At 45.4% G+C, this 20034-nt stretch overlaps 1 protein-coding gene across 2 annotated transcripts in view; it reads right to left on the reverse strand.

The window, feature by feature from the left end:
* The window catches only part of HK2 (hexokinase 2), a 61457-nt gene that overhangs the window by 23411 nt on the left and 18012 nt on the right, over positions 1–20034 (reverse strand). For both annotated transcript variants that reach the window (XM_060309550.1, XM_030877680.2), the window contains 2 exons: positions 18278–18440; positions 2619–2767 (listed from right to left, as the gene is read on the reverse strand). In XM_060309550.1, coding sequence (XP_060165533.1) covers positions 2619–2767; positions 18278–18440 — 312 coding nt within the window. The remainder of the gene's footprint in view (positions 1–2618; positions 2768–18277; positions 18441–20034) is intronic.

Below are 20034 nucleotides of genomic sequence, written 5' to 3' on the forward strand. Positions count from 1 at the left end.
GATAAGATACTGGGAGAAACAGCTAACATCTTCCTGCCATAAAAAGGCTCAAAGAGCATCATTTTATGAAGGTAGAAAGGTTTCCTCTTCCTTATTGGTCTGAGAATGTGTTCACTCCCTTTCCCCCAGGAAACACCTTAAAAAATCTAAAGTGGCTGCTATTACCATTTGTAATTCACTGCTATCATGTGGAAGTTCATGTGGCAGAAGACAGACTCTGTCCAGGGACCCACACTGCCCAGGTTCACAGATCTTCAAAAACTTTTGCAAGTTTTGAGTTTGGTTATTTGGTCTTGGTTTTAACTAAATTTTATTTTTTAAATCGATTTGTTTTCCTATAGTTAATTAAAAGATTGATACCTAATATTTTAAAAAAGAAAGAAAGAGAAAGGAAAAGATAGGAAAAAAAGCATCAGTAATTCCACCACTAAAATAGCAACAATGAATTTCCTTCCAATCTTTTTACCAAGTGTTTTCTGCTGCTTTTAGAACAATAACATTCTTTCCCTTTCTTAGGATGGAATAAGCACCTATATTTTCTAGCTTTCTTTGTTTCATTTTTATATAGCATTTTTTTCCATTTATTTGAAGGATTCTTAATATCACAGTAGATTCATAGTTTCTTCCAGATGGATCTGATAGATTCTTTTGGACTAACACATTTTGTTTCAGTATACTGGAGCCACGTGACAACCTCAGTGCAGCTCAAATCCCACTGTCCCAGAGACTCAGCCTCCCGTGTCCAACCCCAGCATTAAAAGAAGGAAAACAGTTTTACCCTCAGGGCCACCCCCAAGGACATAAAAGGGTCTAAAGATATCTCCCCCATATGTCCTACTCATGGTCCAAAATTCCTTTCCCAGGTGGCCTGCTGTGGTGGGAAGAACAGTGCACTGGAAGTGAGAAGGTTCCACCTCCTCCAAGCTCTAAGGCTCAAGAGATGACCATGCAGGAAGAGCATTTTACTTAGATTTCATTTTCTCCATTTGCTCTTTTATTGAGTACATATTAGGTATAATAAAATACAGCAGGAATAGCCAGCACTCAAGAGTGATCCCTATAGCTATGAATGTCTTTGGTGATTCCTCTCCATGGACTGAGAGCAGCTGTAGTAGGAGTAGAAAGAACATCCCAAGGAAGCTTTTTTAGAGCAGGTGAAAGGGGATACCCAAGAGCAGAGAACAATGGCTGGACCTGTGGCCATCACCCACCAACAAGCCAGATACTTCTGGTGTGGTAGCAATGAGTGCCCCCTCTGTAGGAAGGCTCTCCTGGGAGAACTTTTGAGAGGGAGAGCCCCAGAGGGCCTGCCCTGCAGGATCTCACATCTGCATGAGCACCAGCCCCTTTGGAGAGTGCTTCCTACTCTGGAAGCAGGGGCAGGTAGTAGGGACCCTGGACCACCATGTTGCCTAGTTCCAGGAAGCACCCATGGACTACATAATGTGGCCTAAAAAGTGGAGCCTCCTAGAGTTGGACAAACACAGACTCCTGTCACATGAATCTGACTTTGTGTCTTGCCTCTGGCCCCTCCCACCCCTGTAATCTAAGGCCAAGTCACTCAATCTTTCAAAGCCCAATTCCACATCTAGGAAATGGAGATAGTAGGAGCACCCAGCCTTAGGGCTAGTGTGAGGATAAGATGAGGAAATCTATACAAAGCGCTTTCACTCAGCCTGACTCCCGTCAGCTCTTCCTCTTGGTGGTTGCTCATCCACTTCAACACAACATGTATTACTTTCTGTGGGATGATATGTGTGTCTTGGTGGTCCAGTTGGACTTGAAGCCCTGGAGGGGAAGGACCAGGACTTTGATTCCCAGCAAGGATCAGTGGCCCAGTGTCTAGTAGATGCTCAAAACATGTTTGGACACTATCATGACAGCAGCTCCATCCTTGCTCGTTCTCTTCTAGGTATTACTGAAAGGACTCTTACTTGGATTTCACATTTCTTCTCCATCCACTCTTTTTATTGTATGTGCCGAGTACAAAATGTGATTCTAGAGGTCACAGAGATATGGGGATGACTAAGCATAATTTGGGGCCAGTGTGGAAGCACACGGAGCCCACTGCAGTGCCAGGTAGAACAGACTCCCAGAAGCTGTATTTTAGTGTTTTCTCAACAGGCTGAGAAAGCAAATAACCAAAAAGGCAAAGAGGCAGGTTCCATTTCATGCAATGCTATGCTAACAACTGTGAGTCAGAGGGCTACAGAATGACCACCGTGGCAGGTGGCAGTGTCAAACCACAACTGTGTATTCTTGACACTAACCATAGGTGTCCAGGTATACTGGCCCAGCCTCCTGGCAGCAGGCTTTCCTCAATAACCAGTGCATGCAAGCACACCTCAAATGAGATGGAAAATCAAAATCTCTCCCACTAAAGCACATCCAGACCCTGGGGCCTTGTGCACACACTCCCTGCCCTCTGGCCGTGTGCACCTCTCCTGATGGAGGTCCCCCACCTAGCCTCCAGGCATGGAGGGGGATCACCCAGCAAAGAGAGGACGGGGAATCTGAGCCTCAGTCAAGATCTCCTCCCTCCAGACCACAGAGAAGGAGCAGTATCTGCTCCTGTGGGGTCCAGAGCCCCAGTGGCCACCCCAAGAGATGGGTCATACCTGGGTGCCACTGCCTCGCATGATGTCCTCGGGAATGGCGTAGATCTGGTTCTCCATCTCAACCTTCTGGAGCCCATTGTCTGTTACTTTCACCCAAAGCACACGGAAGTTGGTCCCTCCAAGGTCCAGAGCCAGGAATTCTCCATGTTCTGCAGCGAGAAGGACCACTATTAGTTCGGGAAAGACAAGGTATAACTGTTTCACAGAGACCAAAACTTAAAACCCAAGAATCCTGCCATAAACACTGGTCATCTCTGGGTGATGAGGTGGCCAGCGGGTCTTTTTTCTACACACTTTTATGTATTGTCTGATTCTTTTTCTTAATGCTAAACACTTCTATATTACTTTCAGAATTCACGTAAAGAATCAGACAGTTTCACATCCAGTGATAGGGTGCCCACCCCCTCAGAGCTATTTCCCAAGGGCTTTCAGCCAAGTCCCCATCAAACTCACAGGGCCCATCAAGCCCTGTACCAGGAGAGCAGGTCTCAGGTTTTTGGGGGGGTTTTTTGGGGTTTTTTTAATTAATTAATTCATTTCTGGCTGTGTTGGGTCTTCGTTGCTGCGCACAGGCTTTCTCTAGTTGCATTGAGCGGGGGCTACTCTTTGTCGCGGTGTGCAGGCTTCTCATTGTGGTGGCCTCCCCTGTTGCGGAGCACGGGCTCTAGGCATGCAGGCTCAGTAGTTGTGGCTCTCGGGCTCTAGAGCGCAGGCTCAGTAGTCGTGGTGCACAATCTTAGCTGCTCCGTGATACGTGGGATCTCCCTGGACCAGAGCTCAAACCCACGTCCCCTGCATTGGCAGGTGGATTCTTAACCACTGCGCCACCAGGGAAGTCCCCCAGGCCTCAGTTTTGTTCTTCATAGCCCCAGGACACCCAGCACGCTGCTACAAGCTTGTGGCCCCCTGGGCCTTTTGCCAAATTGTAATCCCTGAACAAAATGTACTCTTTTATGTTTGTATACAGTGACAGCAACATCTCTCGGCAGGATGAGGGTCACATGATGGAGTGGAATGGGATCCAGCTGGCTATAAATTAAGAGGCCTAGCAAATAAGTCAAGTAGGTGTCCCCACCAATAAAAGATCCTAGGTGCTGACTTAAGAGTATATAAGACAAGAGTCAGGCCACTCAGAAAAGCCACAAGGCTGGGGCAGAGTGGGGAGAAGGAGACTCCACAGACACAAGGGGGTCAAGGTCTTCAGGTGTCACCAGGAAGGCACAGTCCAGTCTCCCCAGGAAATAAGCAGTGCAGAACAGGAAACGTCCAGATTCCAGATGATAATACTGGCTACAGGGACACGCGCCATTGTACAGCACAGAATGGAAGTGCTGAAGATGCTCGGAGGCCAGAGCCAGTGCTGGGGCCCAGCGGGGCAGGCAAGGACTGGGGAACAAGGCGGGCTCGTCCCCTCAGCAGCCTCTTCAACCAGTACTGCTCCACCAGTCTTCCAATGTCCTGCCGCACACCTTCTTGAAGGATACATGATTATTTCCGGGGGGATTCACTTGTTGGCATGTTTGTCAACACTCGGCCACTTTCCTGATGGGAGACTTGCCACTGAAGTAAGGGAGAATGGATCGGATGGTCAGGGAAGCGCTCTGACTAAATGAAACAAGGATTTATTCTGACCCACTTCTTCTCAGCGGCAATAACTGTTTGGCCCTGAGAAAAGCTACATCTGCCCAGCTCCTTGACGGCACTTACCCACACAGTCCCTACAGTCCAGAGGGGCAACTTGGGGCGGGCATCATTCACCCGACATTCCGTGGGGACTTGCCTCCACACAACAATGGCTTGCTGGTAACAATATACAGAGACTGGCTCTGGAGCCCACATTACCTGCATCAGAACCCCAGCCACATTTTGGCCGTGGCAAATTCCTGAGCCTCTGAGCCTCAGCTGCCTCATCTCTAGAGGAGGAACATCATACCTCATGTGGTTGAGGTGAGGGGAAGAGCAGATAATGTGCCTCAAGTAACCAGCACAGTGCCAAGAACTCAGGACACACTAAATAAGTACTAGAAACTTTCCATCCAGGCTCTCGGCAAACACTGCCTGACACCCACACTTAAAAGTCTCCCAGGGGGCTTCCCTGGTGGTGCAGTGGTTGAGAGTCCGCCTGCCGATGCAGGGGACACGGGTTCGTGCCCCGGTCTGGGAAGATCCCGCATGCCACGGAGCGGCTGGGCCCGTAAGCCATGGCCGCTGAGCCTGCACATCCGGAGCCTGTGCTCCGCAATGGGAGAGGCCACAACAGTGAGAGGCCCGCGTACCGCAAAAAAAAAAAAAAAAAAAAGTCTCCCAGGCCCAGTATTAGGACTGCCTCTCAGACTGAAAAAAGTAAAAGCAACATTCTGAGGCAAGACTGATGAAACCTGTCCAAGGAAAGCCATTGAAATCTTCTCCAGTGACTTTAGCATTCCTCCTCAGGGGTACTAATTTTCCGTCCCTTCCCTGGCATCTGGAGGTCCCCCCAGCCCTCTAGCTACAGTCGCTAGATAGCTTGGGTAACCTCAGCCCCATCTGGGGAGACTGCCCCTCTTGTGGCCATGGATGACTTTTCCAGGCACTCCAGTTCTGAGCCTCCCCTGGTAGTGGGACGTCAGCCAGTTCGTAGGGAAAACTATGTGTGGTTGTCATGGGGGATGAAAAGGAAAATCAGAGATGAACTGCCTGCATCAGCACTCTGCCCCAGGACACATGAATCTGCTGAATCGGCAACCGTGGGGGACTGAGGCTGCCGAGGCTGCCCCTGGTTGGTCACGATTTAAGGCCAGCCCAGCCGGATTCACTGGAGAGGACAGCTCCGTCAAGAATGGTGGTTTTGCAGTATTTGCTGATGGACTGAAGGGAAACCACAAATAATACAGTGCTGCTGATAATTCCATTCCCAGGAAGGAATGTCATTCTTTTCAGACTCCACCAGGTCAGACATTCCTCTGCATCCCTCCTCCCTGATGCTCCCTCCATAAACACACAGGATCACAACTACCAGAGCCAAAGACTTTATTCCTTCCAGAGTCCAATATCTCTGAGGCAGGCCCAGCATCATGACTCCTAGAGCTAAATCCTAAGGTGACCCCTGGGGACAGTGGATGGACCCCTACCCTAGTGCCTGCCTCTCCACCACCCATGAGAGGCCCTCACACAGAGAAGCAGCAAGCTTTGCTTTGAATTCCAGCTCAGCTGCTTCACTACCTGTGTGGCTTCTCTGAGCATATCACCTCAGCTGCAGAACAGGGCTCATAATGCTGACTTTCCCAGGGGTCATGAGCTTACATGAAATACAGAACACATTATGTGAATATATAGGTATACTGTAAGCCATCAATAAACAGCTGCTGCTGTCACTGTTATTACTCCTTTGATTACGTAGCTCCTCTCGTATCCCTACCTACTCCTATCCTACTCCTGGCCCAGGTCCTACTTACACTGTCAACCTTCCGGGACACCCCAGAAGCCCAGAGCAGAGAGTGTGTGATGTGGTGTGAAGGAGGATGGCATCTATGGGCCTGGGACAGTCAGACTGGATGGGCAGGAGTAAGGCTCTGGGGCAGGAGAACATGTCTACAGCAGGTTTCTTAAGTACACAGCCACAGGGCAGACAACCCAGTAAGGTCCAGCGAGATCATTCTGCTGAATGAGTATACTTGGTATTCGAGGCAATGTATTAAGAAAACATCTCATATTGCATCTGCTTATTGATGGTTCATTTATTAAACAAAATATTTGAGGAGACCATAAGACCAGAGGTAAGATTTCTTTTATTGTTAAGCATGCTGTTATGTCTAGAAAACATTTTTAATATCTGATTTTTAAAATGTTCAAACAGTACAAAAGTGGAAAAAATGAAAAGCAAACATCTCTTCTCTTCCCCATGCCCCAAAAGTAACCATTATTAACATTTCTTGAGTGTCCTTAGATACATTTATATTATAAAAACAGGGAAGACTGTTAACTGACACATTCTAAGAAAAGAGTTTGAATTGCTGGTTCTAAGGATTTATGTGTTTGATTACCAAAGATATTAGCAAATTAACTTCCTAAAAATTCTCTCCAAATTCCACATAAACCAACAGGTGGGTGTCACTGTCACCAGTGTCCTATGTTATGTACAATTAATCTTTGCCAACCTCATAGGTCAAAGTGGCAGCTCATTTTTTAAACTTGGTTTCTTTCCTTTGTGTAGGTTAGACATTTTGAATTATTGACTGGCATTGTGAATTCTTTCTTCTGTGAATTTACTGTTCAAATGTTTTGTCTTTTAAAAATATATATTTATTATTTTCTTAATAATGTAAAAGAGCTCTTTGCATATTAATGAAACTAGTTTTGTTGGTTGTATATCTGCAATTATTTTTCTCCAGTTGGATATTTGTCTTCACTGCCCTTTCTAAATCTCTCCAGTTACTTCTAAATGTTGTCACCAGCACTGCTAAAATAAAAGAAGCAAGATTTCACCATAGGTTTATTTAAAAGATCAAATTCATCTTATACTTTCTTATGTGACTTTTTGAAAAAAATGAAGCCCAGAACCCTGTCTTCATCTCTCTTGTCTCTGGGACACAGTTCAGACTTTTCCACTTGCATCTGGATTATTGTGGCAATAAAACAATGGAAAGACAGAGGCAGGTGTGGAGGAGGTTTAGTTAATTTAAGGCCCACCATGTAGATATTTTTAAAAGGAGAAAAATATGTTGTGTGATATTCATAAACATTATCTCATTAATCCTCAACAACCTTATTGGACATCATGATCCCAATTTCCAGATAAGAAAACTAAGGCTCAGGTCAAGTAACTGAAACCAAGATTTAAATCCAGGTCTAGCTCTCTAGCAAAGTTTTCTACTGCAGTGAGCAAGAAGGCTGCTCATGAGAAAGTTGTAAATCCTCAAATAAGGAATTCTTCATTATCGGGACTTCCCTGGTGGTCCAATGGTTAGGGCTCCGCGTTTTCACTGCTGAGGACCCGGGTTCAGAGCCTGGTTGGGGAACTAAAATCATGCAAGCTGCGTGGTGTGGCCAAAAAAAAAAAGGGGATTCTTCATTATCGATGCCAAGAGCATAAAACCCAAAGGTTGCCACAGGCTCTAAGCCGGCCTGCGTGGCAAAGGAAGTGGCACTGTGGTTCAGAAGCTGAGTCACTTAGTTAAGATCATACAAAGGTAAACAACTGCTGGATTTGACCCCAAGTTCATCTGACCCCAGCACCCGTGCCAGTCCCTATGCACCTCACCCATATCTCTCGTGGTGCTGGTTCCTGGAAGCTGAGGATTACCTGACGCAGAATCCAGGATGGAAGCAAATAAGCCATAAAGTGATGAAAAAGAAAGCAAAACTGCCCTAATCTTTATCAGTAACTTGGCCCATCCCTCTGGGCCAAGTGTTCTCAAACTTGAGTGGGAGGCGGCAGACACACATCCACTGGCAAGAGGTGACACTCCCTTCTCCCCAAAGGAACCCAGGACCTGCTAAGGCTTTTCGAGGCAGGTTTTTTCAGCAGCCGCAAATTGGTGCCGTCTCATACAATTATACCAAACCTCCGTTCGCACCTTACTGGACACTCCCCAATCTCTCTCTGATGAAGGTTCTCCTAATTAAGAACATCCCCCTCCAAAAGCAGACAAAAGAAGAGGTAACAACCCTCTATCGAAAGGTAAGGGGGCTTCCCTGGTGGCGCAGTGGTTAAGAATCCGCCTGCCAATGCTGGGGACACGGCTTCGAGCCCTGGTCCAGGAAGATCCCAAACGCCGCAGAGCAACTAAGCCTGTGCGCCACAACTACTGAGCCCACAAGCCACAACTACTGAAACCCATGCACCTCAACGAACAGTAGCACATGCTCACCCCAACTAGAGAAAGCCCGCACACAGCAACGAAGACCCAACACAGCCAAAAATAAAATAAATAAATTTAAAAAAAAAAAAGGAAATAAGGACTCATAGTTAAGAGGAACTGGCAATAGGAGTATTAGGTCTTGCCATCCTCCATCGAATTACCCAATGGTTAAGATTCAAGTTGCTGGGCTTCCCTGGTGGTGCAGTGGTTGAGAATCCGCGTGCCAGTGCAGGGGACACAGGTTCAAGCCCTGGTCCAGGAAGATCCCACATGCCGCAGAGCAACTAATCCTGTACACCACAACTACTGAGCCCGCACTCTAGAGCCCGCGAGCCACAACTACTGAGCCCGCGCACCACAACTACTGAGCCCGCGCACCACAACTACTGAAGCCCGCGTGCCCAGAGCCCGTGCTCCACAACAAGAGAAGCCACTGCAACGAGAAGCCCACACACCGCAATGAAGAGTAGCCCCCGCTCGCCACAACTAGAGAAAAGTCTGCGCACAGTAAAGAAGACCCAACTGGGGCCATAAATAAATAAATAAATTTATTTATTTTTAAAAAAAATGGATTCAAGTTTTTCCCTCTGGCAGAGTTTGTTTGCTGACTCATTTCCCATCCTGGACTACCACTCTCCCACTCTCAGTGAGGTTCTTATCAAATACATAAGGTCAGCGAGATAAAGGGGTTTCAATTTCTCCTGGGAACTCACCTGTCCCAGGGAAAGGCTAAAGAGGACTAAAATGGCATCTGAGTAAGTAACCACCTGAACATGATAGTCACTGTCATCTCGGTTGATGGGACATCAGTAATGTATTTGAGCAGGCCCTAACTCTAGCATTATTCAAGTCACTCACTCACAATGTCCAAGCAATTTGTGAGGGGTGAGGGCCAGACGAATTTCCCAACAGTCTATTTTCAATCACTAGGTATTTGCCACTAATTAAAATAGATCACCACCTGTTCCTCCCATCAGGAGCTCAGAGCAGTGTGTCAACCAGTGCACAAAGGACGACTTGTGAACAGAACAGGTCTGGTTTTGTTTTGCATTTTTAAGCAGCAGTGCCCTTTTGTCGAAGGCAACTGTGTTCAGAAGTGGCAGAGCACTGCCTTGTTAAGGCTAGAGCCAGAGCCCAGTCCCTCACCCTGGGCAGGGCTTCTTCAGGTGATCAAATGGACTTCTTCGGAAGCCTCCTTTAGACAAGTAGCTTTGATGCAGCGTTCCCAGAGCTCTGAGGATCCTTGAAGTTGCCATAGTGCCTGCTAGCACTCCGCGACAGATGGCTAAGAATGTACGGCATGGACTCCAATTGAGAGGACAACTAAAAGTCTCTAGGTCTTGAGTAGGTAATCCAGCAAAACTAACTTTGCCAGACACAGGTTTCAAGGCACATATTTCCCAAGTACCTGGAAACACCACAGTCACTACCACCTCTGGCAGCCTCTTTTTAAGTTCCAAGATTTCGGATACTCCATTATAGTACAACAAGACACTGAATGCCAAAATGTAGAAACAGAGAAACGTAAAGCTGCTTCAGTTGAAGGGAGGGGCCTGGAGCACATACCATTTGTAAGTGCCCCCCAAACCTCCCAAAACACCATCAGAAAGCACCACCCTGCTGCTTTTATACTCAGGAAATGTTTCTTAAGCTCAAAATACGTGCCACTCACAGAGAAATGTTATACTAGCTCCACAGATGTGAAACTACTCTTCAAAGGATTAAAATATGATTATCTTTCAATACTGTGTAGGCATTGAGTGTGTTAAGATTTTCAGGCAGGCCGACATGGGTTCAAATCCCATTTTAACATGTATTAGCCATATAAATACAGGTAAATTATTAGAAATCTGATACTCAGATTTCATCATCTGTTAAAAGGGGACAGTAATAACCTCCTGTCTAGCCAGCACCTCCCCATCACTCGCCAGGACACAGAGACACAGAGACACAGACACACAGTTTTTGGTCAAGAATCAATGCAATGAATGCGTAAGGTGTTTGGCACAATGCCTGGTGTATGTAAAATGTTTAATAAACTCCAGTTACCACTATATGGAGGCTACTTATCAATACAATCTTCATTTTATATTGTAGGCACCATATAAATCCACTTATTAGTTTGCATGTATGCAAGCTATTAATCTATGTCCCCACGACACAGCTGTTGATACAATGCTGAGCAACCCAGATAAGGGCTCCTTTCAGAGTAAAGGGCTCCTTTACCAGCCTCCATGCACCCTATCACCAGCCTAGTCTCTCTTTATCATGTCATGTACTTGCATTATATGACCTAGTATCATTTCCTTTATGATGATAAATGATATCCTTATGTCCCCAGGATAATGTGCACTCTTCAGAAGTGGGGCACAAGGCTGCTCAGCACATTGCTGCCCCACAGAGGACCAGCCTCAGAGGGGATTCTATTGAACGAACTGAACAGCTAGGCCTGAGTTACAAATAGAAGAATGAATGCATTGCGCTAGCAGTGTTGGGGGCCTCTAGTGATATGCCTAAGGGCCCAGGCTTTGGAACACAGGTGGCTGGGTTCAAATCCCAATGCTTCTACTTGCTCATTATGTGACTTTGGGCCAAGGTGCCTAATCTCTCTAAATCTAGTTTCTTTTTCTCTAAAACAGGGTTTATGGTGTCTACCATTGAATCACTGTGAGAATTAATGAGATAGTTCAAATATAGTGCTTAGCATAGTACCTGGCATTTATAAGCCTACATTTTAAAATTATCATCATCATCATCATCATCATTCCCTGCTCTCGAGGGAATTAAATCTAGCTAGAGGGTAGAGATACATTCACCTGCAAAAAATAATTCACAATTCATGGAAGTGGGGAAGTATCAAAAGATCAATACAGCAAAGGTTTCATCTTACTCTGCCTTAAGACATGCTTATATCTAAACAATTCTGCCAAGACAGTGAGGGCAATAAAGATACTACAAAGATAATTTATTTCTAAATTGGAACGCTGGAAAAAAAATTTGTTAAAAATGTAAATTATTTATTAAATAAATAAACCCATTGGAATGCTGGAATATTTGTAGATTTTTAGTTGGGTCTACTTGAGCTTCTTATTATAATGGTACAAAGTCAATCCATATTTATGGTCAATTTTAAAAGATAATAACCTGATTTGCTCCAGAAACTTTTGTTCAGCAACATGAGCCAATGTAAAGCATGAATCTTATGGCCTTGGAGTCAAGACTACCTATGCTTAAAGTCCAACTGTGCCACTAACTGTACACAGGTGACCTTGGCAATCTCTTTTAGCCTCAGTTGCCTTATTTTTAAATTGGAAATGTCTCCCTTGTAGAGTTTGCATGGAGAGTAAAACAGATTGTTTCCATAAACAGACATCATGGGTGCTCATTAAATGATATCAGCTATTCCTGCATTTCCTCTTAAGATGGAACTGTCCTCTGAAAGCCAGATGCCTTGTGATGTGTGTAATGGGCCCCCTGACAGGGCTGTGACTGGGGCTGGTACTGCAATCACATGCATAGTTCAGCTTAGGTTAGGGCTGCCTACAGAGAGGTCAAGATGGTGAGATTCCTGACAGATACAAATAAAGAATTTCTCTGTTCAACTCTGCATTGCCAAAAACAAAAAGGGTGGGGGGAGTCACAGACAATAATTATTGGGGCAAGTGGAACTCTCATACAGCATTGGTGGGAGTAGAAAATAGTTCAACCACTTTGGAAACCAAAGTTCAAACCACTTTGGTCTGGGAGTTTCTTATAAATTAAACACATCCCAAACCCTATGACCCAGAAATTCCACTCCTAGTTGTTTCCTCAAGAAAAGGAAGAAAACAAAAACATATGTCCACAAAGAAGCTTGTGCAAGAATGTTTATAGTAGCTTTCATCAAAAACTGGAAACAGCCCAGGTGGCCATTGAATTCATTGTAATATAGGATTCCAATCACACCACGGAATCAGCAACCAAAAGGAGCTACTGATATACACTACACGGATAAAGCCCACATTCTGATGGGTAAATGAAGTCTTGCATAAAGAGTAAATACTATATGATTGTATATACGGGAAGTTCTAGAACAGGCAAAACAAATACACGTGGAAAATTTAAAACAGTGATTACTTCTGGGGGTTGGGGACAGGGACTGCCTGGGAAGGTGCAGCAGGGAGCTTCCTGGGCTGATAATGTTTTCTATCTTGATAGGGGTTGTATTAAACAGGTATACGTACTTGTCAACTCATCAGATGATATTTAAGATTTGCATCTCGTACGAAATTTTACATCAAAAGAAAAAAGAGCAAATATTGAACTCTGGTTAATAATGGGCCTGCTGAAGTTCTGGGGTTGAAATGAACTGATTTCTGCAATTTACTTTGCAATGCCTCAAATAAAACAAGAGGGACTGATGGGAGGAAGGATAGAGGAGTGTGATAAAACAAATCTAGTTAAAATATCAGTGTAGACTCTAGGTAGTCTGTATACGGATGTTCATTATACAATTCTTTCAACTTTTTTAAACTGTCTTAGAGAAAAAAACAAATAAGGAGCATTTTTTATATACATACCAGCTGACACCAAATTCAGTTACCTAAGTAAGATATTCTTGAACCATTTACATTTTCATTTTTATCTGTGCCAACTATGTTTCTTTGCACTGCATGGTCCACACAGTCTACGAAGCACAGATATTTTAAAATCAGCCCCCACAGGGCTCTGACTGTTGACATTCTCTTCCTTCTCACAGAGAACTCAAACCATAATTTGGAAGTTCATATTTCATGTGTGTAATGGAAGCCTCCATCATAAACAAATGGCCTGAAACCTCCTGAAGTCTCTCCCACGTTCTCTACCAGGTCTTTGATTACCATTAAATAGCTGAGACCTGATTTATGAAAGCTGGAACCTGGTCCTTGCTCCAAAATGCAGGTAGGGCCTCCAACGATGGGGATGAACCCTCACACCTGCTCCCTCCAATCAAAAGGACCTGGGAGATTCACTCACCCTCTCTCAGTAAAATCGGTGCTGGCTGTGAGTCTTGCCATGGTGGCTGCATAGGACTGTGTTTACAACACACATGGGAAGGTAACATAACCGAGTCCCCCTTAATTCTCAGAGAGCCAACCCTCTGATGTTTCTTCTTTTTACAAATGAGAAAATGGAGGAATAGGGCATAAATGAACTGCTCTAAAGCACACAGCTTGAATTCAAACCCTTTTAAACCTAGAATTTTGATCTTCACTCCTCACCACACACTGCCCTGAAACCACCTCTCACCCCTGGCAAGAAATAGCCAATTTTACAAAGGTCTGACCAGGACAAAACTGGGTAAGAAGCATTTGACCGTGGCTTTCACACTACAAGCTGAAAAAGAAATTAGTGAGACCTGACTAGAGACAGTTTTAAAGTATAGAAGATAATAGATCTGGGGCTTCCCTGGTGGCGCAGTGGTTAAGAATCCGCCTGCCAATGCAGGGGACACAGGTTCAAGCCCTGGTCCGGGAAGATCCCACATGCTGCAGAGCAACTAATCCTGTACACCACAACTACTGAGCCTGAGCTCTGGAGCTCGCGAGCCACAACTACTGAGCCCACATGCCGCAACTACTGAAGCCCACACGCCTAGAGCCCGTGCTCCACAAGAGAAGCCACTGCAACGAGAAGCCCACACACCGCAACGAAGAGTAGCCCCCACTCACCGCAACTAGAGAAAGCCTGCGTGCAGCAACGAAGACCCAACGCAGCCAAGAATGAATGAATGAATTTTTTTTAAAAAAAGAAGATAATAGATCTGTCACATTCAAGAATAAACATTAGTTCCTGAAACTTGTTTTCGTTGTATATCAACATTCATATGTATGTGTTTCTTGCTGTGACTATGCAGTCCAAAAAAGTTAGAGAGCCACTGACTAAGTCCCTTTAGAGCAGAGGTTTAGATCTGAGGTTTAACTTCCCAGATATGAAAAAGTAACACTGGAAAGGGCTGAGCAACATTCTGAGGAAGGCTAGCCTGGAGCAGGTGCCACTTGAGCAAGGTCTCTAGCCTTCTGTAGAAGAGAAGCACAGTCACCAACAGCAGCAACAGTGCCGGGACTGCGGCCTTGGCCGGCAAGCAGATGCACCAGCCAAGCCTCACAGGCTGCGTGACCACGTCCAGGGGAAAGGCAGTGGTCCCTGCACACAACGGCTCTCTCGTTTCTCCTCTCAGCACTTTACTGGGGTGCCAATAAAAAGAAGAATGTTCATTTTTGACAGGCTTTATCTAGTGAAGAGGTACTGGTCCTCACTGCCACATTCCATAACACACAGCCCAACTAACGAAATATAAAACTCAAAACCTTGATGTTGAACACTTTCAATTATATTCCCTCATGTTCCCCTCCCAGTTCCATTTTCTTTCTCTCTCTCCAGAAGCAACCCCTATCATTTATCTGGTACACATTTTCTAGCTTATATCCTAACAATTTTAGGATGTGTGTGTGTCCATGAGCAACATATAGCATTACTCGGAGAAGTTTTTTTAAAATAACATTCAACTACTATGAGGTACATGTCCTTCTGCAATTTTTCACTCTTCGTTTTGTAAATGTATCCATATTTATACATGGTCATTTTTGTGACACGCTATATTGTATCCCTTCATATGCACAGTCTATAAACTGTTCCCAATATGCTGTCATTATAAGCGGCACTGCCATGAACATTCTTAGACATGTCTCCTCGAGTTCACATGGGAATCTGTTCAAGGTATAGTTGGAAGTAGAATTGCTAGTTGTCACATACATATATTTTCAACGTAACTAGTCACTGCCAACCTCACACTCCGGGCGAAACACTACCAATAGCTCGATACATATCCTTGAGACGTTACACACCTGTACACACATATATAGTTTTATGTGTGTATATATATTCTGTAAAATCACACACGTGATTTTACAGAATATGAATTTACATAAATCTATCTCATGCTTTATGAGGGGTTGCAGAGGACTGTTTTCTGCATTAATTGACCAGTGCCCAACTGATGGACATTAAAGGGGTTTTCCCTCATTACAGTAAGTCAAGGAACTTTGTGCGTAAATACACTGACACACTAGCTCCAGGACATGTGTAGAACAGACCAGGACTGCTGGATCCACCTCTTATTTTTACAAAGGAGAAAAGGCTGAGTCCCAGAGAACTGGGATGAGGAGCTGGCCCACAGACCCCCCAGCAAATGAGGAATGAAAGGGCTGGGGACCCCATTTCCTACAGTCTGGTCTCTAGTACTCTAGGGGGCACCTGTTCTGCTTAAGTAAATAAAACATCCCAATACACAGTATTCCTTTCACACACTGCCTCCGTTTACACTGTAGAATCTGAGGTTATAAAGAGGTACTCTGGGTATCACAAAAGTCATGTAAAATCTCCCTGCTTCTGTGTGGAAAGAAGGTCAGGCAGATAAGTCTTGCACCAGACCCCCCCACCCCAAGAAGCCTACAGGAGTCAGCCTCTGGCTCCTGTCCTCAGTCCAGGCAACTCAAATGCATAGAAGCCAAAATCATGCCTGCTGCTCCACTGTGGGTAGAGGTGGGACAAAGACAGGCTCCAAGGACTCTGGCCTGAGGTCAGAGAAAGAGACTTAATGACCACACAATACAGCAACGGATGCAAACTCTAAGAGGCAGTGGGAGGTCTCCATGCTCCAATCTCAGGAAAACGAGAATAGAAAAAGTTGGCCCCATACCTAGTTCTCCCCAACAAACTTACTCATCTGCCTATAATCCAGGCCAGACATCCACTCCCAACCCCATTTCAAAAAATTTCCACTGAGCATATGCGTCCTCTGGTGCTGAGTGTACAGGCTCACACGTGCACATACACACATAATGTATCAAGCTCAGTCTTGATGCCTGGCGTTTGGCATACATGAGTTTGAATCCTGACTCAGCCTCTCATTAGCTATATGACCTTAGGCAAGTTATCTGACCATCCAGGCTCCCAACTCCTCATCTTTAAAAAAAAAAAAAAAAAAGTACTCAAAATTTGTACCTACCCTATAGGGTTTTGTGAAAAGTAAATAAGTTACTACATGTAGATGCTCAGAAAAGCTGTTAGCCCATAATATATATTTCGAAAATGTTTAGGATACTTGCTTAGTGCTAGTGCCTTAAATAAAGACAAGGTCCCTGGTCTTAAGGAGCTAGTAAATTTATCAGAATGTCATAAAAACAGTACAAGCAGGTGTGGCTGCCAGTCAGAGGGAGTGGTAGGTATAGTAAATGTGCCATTCTAGAGGGCACACGAGGGATATCCGAGAATTGGAGGAGGCCCCTCACCTCAAGAAGCTCTTTGAAGGGCTAAGACACACACACTCAGAACAATCCTGAACAAGGTCACACCCTCAACGTTGGGTTCCAAGGCTTTAGCAAACACATACTTATTTTTAGAAATTGTAGAAAGGTACAAAATCTTGTTAGATGAACAGGTCCCCAAAGGCTCTCACGCAAGCAAGCCTCAGGGACACAGACGTGATGGAGACACTGAAGGCCTGTGGTACAAACGAACAAGCCCTGTCCTGTGCCTTGCCCCGCCCACCCCTCCCCAGGGTTTCTCTGCAGATGCAGATGCTTCACCAGCAACCAGCCAGCATTTTGGACTTCTGTCCTCCCTCCGGTTCTCAGACTCTGTGCTTCCTGGTTCCTCCATCACCCTGGCAGCTGCCCCCGGGCTCTTTCTCTCACCCTCTATATATAGGTAGCCATCCCACACCCTTCACCCCTCGTGGCCCCAGAGGTACCTCATCTCTAAAATGGAAGGTTGTCATGAGGATTAAATGAAACAAACTGTGTGAAAGTGCTGGCACAACTTAGTTCCGTTCCCTTCTCTGAGGATGTTGCCACCCCTGGGCAGCTGGGCTCAACACCCTGGCATCACCTTTGAATCCTCTCTGGTCTCTGCCCACTACATCCCACCAGGGCCATGCCCTATGCTCTACCATCCACCCATCACCACCCCCCCACCCGCTCTGCATAAACTGCTAATGATGTGCATTACCAATACAGTTCTGCTCACACCCCTCAAAAACTTTCAGTTACTCCCCAATGCCTATTACTGAAGAAAGACTCAGTGTTTCAGGTGTGCATGCAAGGCCTTCTGAATCTAGCCCCAACCCACCTTCCAACTTCAGTCTCCATCATGTCCCTTTTCTCCAGTTTAATTAAATCACTTGCTGGGCAGTGCATCATGAAATAGACTCTGTATCCAAATAAGGGGATAACACAAAGCTTGACAGGTTCTAATTGCACAGTTTCAGAGCCTTTAATACCTTAATATGTACCATGTCTCTTTCACATTCTTCCAAGCTTATTTGGACTTCTAGTAGTCTTTATTCATGGAGTTCAAAACACAGTCTAGAACAACCTATACCACACTGTTTCTCCAACAAGTCTGTGGAATGTGCCAGTTAGATGGGCCCGAGAGTGACTGACACGGCCTATGGCCGTGACCATATTAGGCACGTTTGTTATTCATCACTTTCATTGTGTGCAATCTCAGTGAAGCTGTAAAATCCCAAACTGAGCCAAACAGCCTTTCTCAGCACATGGATGGGAAACAAATGGCTGACAGCAGTACCCCAGCAGGGCTGACAGAGATTTACTTCTCCTTGACCGCCAGGACTTCCATTCAAATCCCTGCATGCTTAAGTTAACAAGGGTTGGCTTCTGAGGCTTGAAACCAAAGAACCTTCACTGTCGTATATAGTTCTTTGGGTCCCTAAGCAAAGTTACCCAAATCTCTCCCAGGCAATGGAGCACCCAGAGCCTTCTCCCAGGGGTATAATACCTGTCCCATCTGGAGTAGACCTCACAAAGGTAGGCAGCATTTTTACTGAAGCAGTGGGGTGGGTGGTAGCTCCAAGCCCTTTCTCCATCTCCTTGCGGAACCGCTTAGCAATCTCCAGGAGGGTCTCATCAGAAAGACGCATGTGGTAGAGATACTGGTCAACCTGAAAGAGAGGAAAATGAGAGTAGCAATTATATGTTAAATGAATTATGGCATGCATCTACATCATGGAACATCACTCAGCTCCTCAAAAGGATAAAATCTGTTATGTACGGAAGGTTATTATTAAAGACCATTTAACCAGACTCTATGACAGGACTTGTCTTTAAAAAAAAAAAAAAAAAACTAAACTACAAATTAAATTTTATTTCGGGAGAATGTTAAAGACCAGGGGAAAGGCCAATTAGGGAAGAGTTCTTTTCAGATAGGTTGAGTTTAAATGCCTATGACAACATCCCTGGAGCTGGGGTTCATTACTGGCCCTCATCTCTTGTCCTCCCCCACACTCATAAGGCCAGTCATGCCAACCCTATTAGCCCTCACCACAGGCCAAGCAGCCATAGCTTCTTGCCTGGACTAATAAAATCCCCGATTCTACAATACTATTCCCTCTTCCATCCATTTTCCATCCCCAGACAGACTACTATTCCCCTGCTTAAAGACTTTCAGTGACTTCCCATTGGCGCCAAACCCTAAATCCTTCCAAGGCCCTACCTATATAGCCAGGCCTCTCCCACTCCCCATCTTACTGTGTGCCTCTGCACTCCTTGTGCAGATCAGCCTTGGTTCAGTCCCCCAACTCACCCAACTTGCCCTTCCCTGCCTAGAAGACTGTTCATGCAGGTCCCATAGATCCTCACCTTGCTCTTCATCTGCGGATCCCTTACCAATCCTTCAGGCCTCTCTGCATGGAGGCCTTCTCTACTGTCCCTAATAAAACAATCAGGCTTCACTGTTTTTTCTGCAGACTCAGACTTTTCCCTTCACAACACCATCCCCAATTTGGAAATACATATTTATTAGGGTCCAGATCATAAGCACCAAGGGCAAGAAGAACCATGACTATTTGTTCACCCTTGCATTCCTGGAGCCTAGCACACTGCCTGACACATTAACAGAGGCTCGATACACATGGTAAAGCAACCTCCCCCATCCTCAGAGGCAGAGGCAGCTCTCCCTAGTCATTTCATTTATCTTGCTTCCAACATAAATTTACAAGAACTTTTCCCAGATTTAACACCAGGAGAAGGAAAAACAACAGGAGTCCCCCTCAGACAGTCTGCTTATTGAAAGCTCTCATCGGCCCCACCTACGGATATTCCCAGTTTTCTCCTATGAGGAAAAGGTCTGATAGAAATCCATCCAAGGAGGCGCACAAGTTTCCACAACATCCCTGTTCTCAGCAGCAGTGTCCAGGACGGGTAAGGCTGCTGGCCACAAAGGGTAGGAGTAGAATCAGGACCCTTGGGCCAGGTCATAGCTGTGCCCTCAAGGTATGAGGGTGGTGGTCCTGGCACTCCCAGCCTCATCAGCAGACTGGGGGACCAGAAGGGACCCTGGTCTTCCCAGCTCCAAAACTCCAGGATTCCCAAGGGCAAAGCGTGGCTGATGACCACTACTACTGCTTGTCATGCAGGGTTTTAAATTCGCAGAAATGAGGATTTCCCCCAATTCCCTTGCTGCCAGCTTTTATTAAAGAGCTACAGCAGACATCTAACTCCATTGGTCTAAACCAGGACGACGCCAACCATCAACTC

Source organism: Globicephala melas, chromosome 12 (genome assembly GCF_963455315.2).
Source record: "Globicephala melas chromosome 12, mGloMel1.2, whole genome shotgun sequence".
In the NCBI taxonomy this organism is placed as follows: Eukaryota; Metazoa; Chordata; class Mammalia; order Artiodactyla; family Delphinidae; genus Globicephala; species Globicephala melas.